Source organism: Octodon degus, unplaced genomic scaffold (genome assembly GCF_000260255.1).
Source record: "Octodon degus isolate 3935 unplaced genomic scaffold, OctDeg1.0 scaffold00280, whole genome shotgun sequence".
Taxonomy (NCBI): domain Eukaryota; kingdom Metazoa; phylum Chordata; class Mammalia; order Rodentia; family Octodontidae; genus Octodon; species Octodon degus.
This window is the reverse complement of record NW_004524856.1, coordinates 284,636-294,249: the sequence shown is the minus strand read 5'-3', so window position 1 is coordinate 294,249 and position 9,614 is coordinate 284,636. Positions and strand designations below refer to the sequence as shown.

At 36.6% G+C, this 9,614-nt stretch overlaps 1 protein-coding gene across 3 annotated transcripts in view; it reads right to left on the bottom strand.

Moving 5' to 3' along the window:
- The window catches only part of Hdac8 (histone deacetylase 8), a 274,832-nt gene that overhangs the window by 218,713 nt on the left and 46,505 nt on the right, over nucleotides 1–9,614 (bottom strand). Inside the window, exon 5 of one of the 3 annotated variants that reach the window (XM_004646779.2) lies at nucleotides 4,949–5,174. The exons of the other annotated variants lie outside the window; for them this stretch is intronic. Within the exon in view, the coding sequence (XP_004646836.2) occupies nucleotides 5,117–5,174 (58 nt within the window). The 3' untranslated portion in view covers nucleotides 4,949–5,116. Of the gene's footprint in view, nucleotides 1–4,948; nucleotides 5,175–9,614 lie in introns of those variants that run through there. 3 annotated transcript variants of the gene reach the window in all.

The window sequence follows — 9,614 nt, the reverse complement described above, 5'->3', positions numbered from 1 at the left end:
AAAAATAAATAAAATAACTGATGTCAAGGAAAAAAAAAATCTTCTCTAAATTTCTTGTAGAATTCTGCTGTGAATCCATCAGAACATGGCCTTTTCTTTGTTGGTAGATTTTTTATTACATTTTCAATTTCGTTTTTCATTATTGGGTTATTCGGAGCTTGAATATCTTTTTGATTCAGCTTTGGCACTTCATATGTATCTAGGAAACTGTCCATTTCCTCTGTTTTCCATTCTGTGAGAGTAAAGATTTTGAAAGTAGGTATTAATGATTTTCTGAATTTGTCTAGTGTCTGTAGTGATTTCACCCTTTTCATTCTTTATTACATGAATTTGGGTTTTTCTTTCTTTTTATTTTGATTAGGGTGGCTAGGGGTTTATCAATTCTTTTAATCAAATAACCAACTCTTTGATTCATTTATTCTTTATATTATCTTCTTCATCTCCAATGCATTAATTTCTGCTCTAATATTTATAATTTCTTGCCTTTTTTTGGACTTTGGGCTTGGCTTAGTGTTCTTTTTCTAGGAGATGAAGGTGCAGCTTAAGATCATTTATTTGGGCTTGTTCTGTTTTCCTAATGTGTGAATTTACTAGTATAAATTTTCCTGTTAAGACAGCTTTCATTGCATCCCATGGGTTTCAGTAGGTTGTATCTACATTTTTTAATTATAAATATTTGTTAATTTCTTCTTTAATTTCATCTGTGACCCACTGGTTGTTTAGGAGTTTATTTAGTTTCCATGTGTTTATGGTGTTTTTGTAGTTTCTTTTGTCAGTAATTTCCAGTTTTATTGCACTGTGATCAGACAGTATCATGGGATAATTTCAATTCCTTTGCATTTACTTAAGAGTACTCTGTGTGCTAGTATATGGTCTATTTTGGAGAATGTCCCATGTGCAGCTAAGAATAATGTGTATTCTGTTGTTGCAGGGAGATTTATTCTGTAAAGGTCTACCAAGTCAATTTCTTCATAAGTTTGGTTTAGTTCTGTTATTTCTTTGCTGATTTTTTTTTGCCTCATTGTGACAGTGGTGTGTTAAAATCCCCCGTTACTATTGTAGTATTGTTCATTTGATTTTTCATATCTGTTAAAATTTGTCTTATGTAGGAGAGTGTTCCTACATTGAGTGCATATATATTTATAACTGATATCTCTTCCTCTTGCAGTTTTCCCTTAGCAAGTATGTAGTGACCTTTTTTCTATTTCTTTGGAAGATTTTTGGTTTGAAGTTGATATTGTCAGCAACCAGGATAGCTATCTCTGTTTTGTTCTGATTTTCTGTGGAGGATTGTTTTCTATCCTTTGACTTTCCCTTGTGAATTTATTTTTTGTTTTCTTTGTGTGTGTGTGTGTGTGTGTGTGTGTGTGAATTTCCTTTTGAGTTAGATGTGCTTCTTGTATGCAGCATGTTTTTGGACTTTGTTTCTTAGTCAAATCTGCTAGTCTGTTTCTTTTGATTGGTGAATTGAAGCTGTTTACATTGATGATTATAACTGATACGTATTGGCTTATCTTTGTCATGGTATTGTCTTGCTATAGTTTCCAACCTTTTTCCCTCTTTTTAATTACTTTCTCTTTTTGGTGGTTCCTTTCTATTGTCCTTGCAGCTGTGATCACTTCTTTCTCTTTCTAGAATATTTGTCAGAACTCTTTGTAGGGTTGGTTTGGTGGTCATGAATTTCCACAGTTGTTTTTTTTTTTCATGGAAGGATCTTATTTCACCATTGAATTTGATAGGTAGTTCTGTAGGGTGCATTAATCTAGGTTAGAAGTTATTTTCTTTTAGGACCTGAAATACTTCACTCTCAGCTTTTGTTTTTCTTTTTTGCGGAACCAGGGATTAAACTCAGACCCTTGCGCTTGCCAGGGAAGTGCTTATTCTACTGAGCCATCTCCCCAGCCCTCCAAGCTCTTCTTGATTTGATAGTTTGTGTTGAGAATCTGCTGTGATTCTGTTGGGCTTTCCATTGTAGGTGATCTATTTCCTTTCTCTAGCAGCTTCTAATAATATTCTATTCTTTTGGTGAATTTCTGAGATCTTGATTATTATGTGTCTAGGTGTAGACTTATTGTGATTATGGCTTTGTGGAGTTCTATATGCCTTGCTTACCTGTACGTCAGGTTATTTTCTCATGTTCAGAAAATTTTCTGCTAGTACTCCTGCAAATAGTCTTTTTATGTCATTTGTGGTGTCTCCCACTGCTTCACTGACATGTTATTCTCTTTTTAAAAAATTTTTTTAATTAATTTTATTAAGGAACAAATAGCAACGAGAGTTTCAAAACCAATTGGTAGGACAGTTTCAATAATTAATACATTGCATATTGTTGTCTTCATAGTGGTTATTCATAGTACAAGATGCAGACATGATATCCTGTCCAAACACTATTAGTACAAATCTTTCTTCTCATTGAATTAAGAGAAAGTAGCTATATATTTTTCATATTTTGTATATACAGATACAAAATGGTCCTTCATTTATATTCCCTTTTTTGTTTAGTTTTGTCAGACATGGGTATTCCATTGCCATTTAAATATTGTAGGTGTATGAATTCAGCAAAATAATTCAATATAGTCCAGTAGTCCATAATAGTAGTGAGTTATCCATAGGACTGGCAATGTCAGAATTTGTTGACATGAGCCTTTTACAGCTCAGCATATTAATATGGCTTTACTTTTTTTTTTAAATTTTTATTTATTTATGTGTGTGTGTGTGTGTGTGTGTGTGGCCAGCTCAGCCCACCAGGGGGCGGGGCTGGCTGGCATGTGGTGCTGGGGGATTGAACTACAGTTCCTGTGCTTTGCTAAGCTTGTTCTAAGTAGGTGCTTTAGACCACTGAGCCATCTCACCAGCCCGGCTTTACTTTTTATACTTCGTTTTTATACTTTTTTGTTGGATGGTTAAGACCAAGATAAAGCAAGACCTATGCAACAAGAGTTGTAGCTTTTGGGTCTGAGAAGGTCAGTGAAATCCCCTCAGGATTTATCCTGAGATCCTGTAGCTCAGATTGTAGAACCTTTGTCAGTGTCAGCCATGTGGATGAGTCATAGCCATTGCTTGGCCAATGTGCTCTCTGTGAAAGCCTGAGGGAATGTTTTCTCTCCATGTGACTCTCCTTAGGCACACTCTACATCGTTGATCACTTTCCTCTGTGGCCCCATAATCTCTTTGATCAGCAAATTTGGGAATCTTGCATGATACCACTATACCAGTGGCGCTGTTTGATCAGCAAATTTGGGACATCACTGAGTTACAGGATATTGCAGTACAGTTTCTCTTATGTCCTGAGTCCTCACTGCCCTTGACATCTGTTATTCTTATATTACTTTTCTTTGCATTGTTTTGTAGCTGCTGAATTGTTATTTCCTGTTTTTTTTGTTAGTTTTGAGAGATCTTTCCTTTCACATTCATTAGCTGCACCACTGTCTTCAAAGTCTGAAAGTCTATCTTCAGTTTCATTCAAGCAGTTTTTCCAGCTTTCAGTTCTTATTTCCCTGGATATCTGAATCTGTTTCATGCAGCCTAATTGTTTCCTGTATTGTTCATTCAGCATTTCCATCATTTTTCTATTGTCCTATTTTTTTATCTGTGTCTTTTTTAATTTAAAAAGTATATAGGAATGATGAAATGTCTAGAGAAAAAATTCATATAAATAAAATAAAAATAGACTTCAATTATACATTTACAAATTCAAATGTGATAAACTAGAAAAATTGGAAAAGATTAATCAAAAATGAAATGATGAAACCCAAACCACAAAGTTTTAAGGGACCATGACCCTTTTTTTAAATGTTTCCTGCTAAACAAATAGAGGAACAAAGCATGGATTTATGTAGAGGCTGGTCTTGATTCTATGGCTATGCCATGTGCCTTTTAAAAAATGTGGCAGGATAGAAAGCTTTTCAACAAATAGGTACAAAAATAAAGGTAGGCATGGTAGTGCTGTTTTGTGGACACACTCAAAATTGAAATGATTTGATGAAATTGGCAAAACGAGTGAATATTACTAGGGTAAAATTTAATACTGAAACACAAGGTAATTCACTGATGTGAAAGAACTCAGGAGGTTTATGTGATTTGATGTAAGGCCACATTCAAAAGGGTGTTTTTTTTTCTGGTACTGGGAATAGAACTCACAACCTCACACATATTGCCTGTGAGCTATATTTCCAGCCTTCAAAAGAGTTTTGGAGGTCAAAGTGAGTCATCCAATTACTGATGCATGGATGATGAAGGTAATCCATTATGGTAAATACCTGCCTTCATAACAGAAGAGTGGTGTGGGTGGTAACGATGATGGTGACTTTGACATTAGCCATGTGACCCAAAGTTCCTTAGACAGTGAAATGGAGAAGAATCCACTGACACAGACACAGGGAATGTAGACCTCCTTATTCAGGTGATAAAGAAAACAGCAATGTGAGTATATATTTGATTAGTCAAAATGTTGGGAAATGGTCACACAACGAAATGGAACAATCCAATGTTAGAATTAGGTCTGAAAACATAGTGAGGGTCTTGACAGGGGTGAAACATATTGGACAGATTGCCAGCAAAACATAGCAGCAGACTGCTAGATACACACAGATCATCTTTATGTGGCAGATCAAGATAAATCTATGAAACAAACAGGTTCTTCAAGGTATGGCTTTTGCCCTAAACTGATGGGTTGGTTTTAAGTATAGAAAGAACCACTTTGTGGTACACTTGTCTTTGTTGGGACAGCCACAGGCATAAATGGTGATTCTTGTCATGTGTGACATTTTCAAATGGTGAAGACAGATATATGAAAACAGCATGAAGGAATAGCAGGGAGTAAATTTCTGGTCAGTGGGCAGGCACAGTTGAGATTAGTAGTTTTAAAATGTTTCTTAACCAGCAGGCTTTTTTTTCAAATGAAATTTTATGTGGATTCTCAACACAAAGAACATAAAGGCAAACAAAAAAGAGAATTTCTTTGGTCAAAGTAGGGGGAAAAGCAAGTATGAGTGAACACTTGGGCATCTATCCATCCCTTCACTTCTTGTAGTTCCTGCTGAGGCCCCTCCACAGGGAACTCCTGTAGAGCTGCTGTGGGAAAAGCGCCTATAGGGATGGGGCAGGATAGGTGTCTTCAGGTTCCTTTTGACTCCAAAATTCTCATATGCTTGGTTATCTTCTCTTGGATATGACTGAAGTAAAATTCAAAATTTTATTCCACTTACAGAAGAGTTCAGGAGAGCTCAAATAACTTGAGGGCTTGAAAAACAGTATCTTTTTATTGAGGTATATTTGACAATTAAAAATTACATATATTTAGAGTGTACAAATTGATGATTTGAAATACACACACCTGGTGACACAATCACTACAATTAATTATCATATCTACCACCTCAGGTAGTTACCACTGTTGCTGTGTCAAAAGAATACTTAAGATCTAGTCTTACAAAATTTCAAGTATACAACAGAGTACTGTTGTCACTGTTGTACTATCCATTAGATGTCAGAACTTACTTGTCCTGCACTCTGAAACCTTGCATTCCTGGACCAACATCTCCCTTTTCCTCTTTCTTCAGCCCCTGGTAACCACCTTTTTATCTTGTTTCTCTTTGACTTTTTATATTCCACAAATAAATGAGATCAAGTGATATGTGCCTTTCTGTGTCTAGGTTATTTCACAAGGCCTAATGTCTTCTGGGTTCACCTAGGTTATTCCAAATAGAAAGATTTCAAAAGAAAACAAAAGAAAAGAAAAAAGAAAGATTTCCTTCTTTTAAAGGCTGAATATCACATTTGAAAGAGGATTTTGAGGGCATATTGGGCTTACTTAGCCATGGGACTCAGGAATAAAAGATGACTCACCCTTACTACCTCCCTCCAAACACATCTGTAGAGTATTCATTCTATTCTATGGTACTTGGGGAATATTAATGAATTGGACAGGTAGTAAAGGACTTCCATGGCCCACTTGAGAAGTTGAAAGAAGGCTAATAAGGCTGGTGCAGAGGAAATGAAGCCAAGTGGAGTGGTACAAGAGGTCACTGTAAGGAGTTTGGTCTCAGTGAGATGGGAAGCCATGGGTAGGTTTTGGGTGGGGGAGGAATAGGATCTGAGGGAAACTATGTTTTATTTTTATTTTTATTTTTATTTTAGGGAAGGGTCTACAGGTTGTTCAGGGTCTTACTACTAGATCAGACTCCTAGTGATTCTCCTGTTTACAGCCTCCCAAGAGCTGGGATTATAGGCGTATGCCACCAAGTCTAGTCTCAACTGCTGTCTCAGCTTGACCTGGGGGCGCGGCCTGCATGGCAGGCCCAGTGATTGAACCTCTGACCCCTGTGCTTGCTTGCGGGAGCTTTAATTCACTGAGTTATTTGGCTGGCCCTGAAACTATGTTTTATTGTACGTACAGGCTACCATCATTAGCTATAGTCAGGAAGGGCTTAAAACACTATGAGGAATTTGGTTAAGAAAGATAAATCTGGGAGAGAAGCACTGTTGCCAAGAGAGGTTGAAGGTTTTTTGGGTAATTTAAAAGCTAAACAAATAGCTAGAAAAAAGATTTCTTTAATTTTCACGAGGTTGTCAACTTTGGCCACTTATCCTTGGTGTCATAATCACTGTGAGAGCTGGGGCTGGTATTTAAGTTTTCTAACACTCAAGTGCTTAATGCTAACTTAATTGCTTGTAATTGCTCAAGCAGAAGAGTAAAAAAATAACAAATGGCAGAAAAGGAGCATTTCCTTTTTTAAGAGTGATTGACGCTGAGTATGGTGGTACATGCTTATAATCCCAGCCCTTGGGAAGATGAGGCAAGAGAACTGTCATGAGTTCAAGGTCAGTCTTGGCTACATAATTTCAAGGCCAGCTTGGACTACATAAGGAGACCTTGGCTCAAAGAAAAAACAAAACACAAAAACAGAAAAAAGTGCTCGAAAATTCTATTTTTCCCTGTAAGAATCTACTGGAGTAGTTATGAGTTAGAGTACCATGATGAAATTAATTTTGCTAGCTTCCCCTTACCATCTGAACCTCAAATCCCAACCTGAAATCTGACCACCCAAGTCTTCTGCTTCAAAGGATCCAGAGTAGGGCCAGGTATTAACATACAATCCATATAACTGCAGACACACCCCACCAAACTGCTACAGTTCCACACACTGGTATGCCTTCAGGGATGCTCAGTAATTCTTTGACATCTCTCTAATCTTCTCTTTCTCATTCTTTAGTGTATATACAAATTTCCCAAGATTCAAGACCCCTTGCTCAAATTTCTGTAACATTTAGAATAAAATACAAAGTCTGAACATGGCCTACAAGGTCTTACATGATGCAGCTCTTGGTAACTTCGCTATCCTCTTGTGCCACTGTCCCCTGTATACACTTTGCTCCAACCACAGTGACTCTGTTTTCTTTCCTCAGAAATGTCAACGAGAGGACGGCATACACGCAGATGCAGGAATTGCCAAACTTTTTTTTTACATAGTACTTGTACTATTTTAAAGTCTGCTGAGAACACATGAATGTTTTGATTTGTCCATTTCCTCACCTACATTTGTTATTTGTCTTTTTGATTGAAGCCATCTTAGTGAGTATGAAGTGGGATCTTGTTTATTGTGGCTATAATTTGCATATCTATACTAACTAATGATGTTGAACATCTTTCCAAGTGCTTGTTATACATTTATGTATTTTCTTTTTTTAAATAATTTTTTAAATTATTTATTTGTGTGTGTGTGTGTGTGTGTGTGTGTGTGTGTGTGTCCAGCTCAGCCCACCAGGGGGCGGGGCTGGCTGGCCTGTGGTGCTGGGGGATTGAACTGCGGTCCTTGTGCTTTGCTAAGCTTGTTCTAAGTAGGTGCTTTAGACCATTGAGCCATCTCACCAGCCCCTATGTATTTTCTTTGGATAAATGTCCATTCCAACCCTATGTTTTTTTTATCACAGAGTTGTAATAATTCTTTACCTATTCTGGACACAAGTATTGTATTAGATACATGATTTGCAAATGTCTTCACTTATTATATTAGTTGTCTTGTTTCTGTCTTCTCTCTTCCTTTTCTTTGTGGTGTTGGGCATGAAACTCAGGGCCTTATGCATACTATGCAAACACTCTCATCACTGAGCTACATTCATAGCCCTTCACTTTCTTGATGTTATTCTTTGAAGTGCAAAGGCATTTATTTTTTTTTTCCAGAACCAGGGATTGAACTCAGGCCCTTGCGCTTGCCAGGGAAGCATTTATTCTACTGAGCCATCTCCCTGGGCAAGGCATTTAATTTTAATGTGATTCAATTTATTTGTTTTTTCTTTTGTTCCTTATACTTTTGGTAGTGTATCTAAAATGGCTTTGTCTAATCAATATATGTTTTCCTTTAAGAGTTTTACAGTATTATCTCTTCTGTCTAGGTCTATGATTAATTTGGAGTTCATTTTTGTATATGGTGTGAAGTAGGGGTCTGACCTCATTTTTTTAACATAGATGCAGTTGTCTTAGCACTATTTGTTGAAAAGTCTATTCTTCCCCTATTGAATTGTTAGTATTGCTCTTGAAAAAATCAATTGACCATAAATGTGAGGGTTTATTTGTAGACTCTTCAGTCTATTACTTTGGTCTGTATGTCTGTCCTTATTCCAGTAGCACACTGTAAGTACTTCAAATTTTTTTCAAGATTGTTTTAGTTCCCTGGGTCTCTTGCATTTCCATATGAGTTTCACCAATCAGTCTGTCATTTTATGAAAAGCCAGCTGGGATTTTGTTGAATCTGAGTATCAATTTGGTAGTATTACTATCCTAACAATGTCAAATTTTCTGTTCTACAAACATGGGATCTTATCTCACACTGTTTGTATGATTCACAGTTAGAGAACAATTTTTAAATGCGATATCAAATAATTTTTTAAAATCTCTTAAAAAATTTATTCATTTGGTACAGAGTCTTGCTATGCAGCTAGGACTCAGTGATCCTCCTGTCTCAGCCTCCCCAGAGTTGGGCTTATAGGCGGGCACCACCACGCCCAGTTTCAGTGGGCAAGGCACGCTCAGGGTGGGGCCAGTAAGGCATGGGGTACTGAGATCCTGGTTCCTGAGCTTGCCAGGCAGGTGCTTAGAACCTCCAAGCTATCTCCCTGTCTCCAAATGAATTTTTAACAGCTTTACTAAAGACCAAAATATTCACTCACAGTACATATACAACTAAGTAGCTTTTAATAAATTTATTGAGCTATGTAACCATCATCGTGATCTAATTATAGAACATTTCCATTCCTCCAATAAGATCCCTTATGCCTGATTACAACTACTCTCTCTTCCTATTCCCAGGCAACCCCTAATCTTTCTGTCTCTATCAATTTATCTTTTTGGACATTTCATGTAAATAAGAGTATATCATACATGGTCTTTCCTATCTGGTTTCTTTCACTTAGCATAAAGTATTCTCAACTCAGAGGATTTTTTGGAACATTTTTTGTTTTTATAGAAAAAAATCAGCAGATAAAATAGTTTCCAAATACCTTCTTCTCACTTCAAGCTTTCCCTATTATTAACATCTTGCTGCTATGATGCATTTATTATAATATTGGTACATTAACTAAAATATATAGTTTTATTTTATTTTGAAGTCTAAAGAA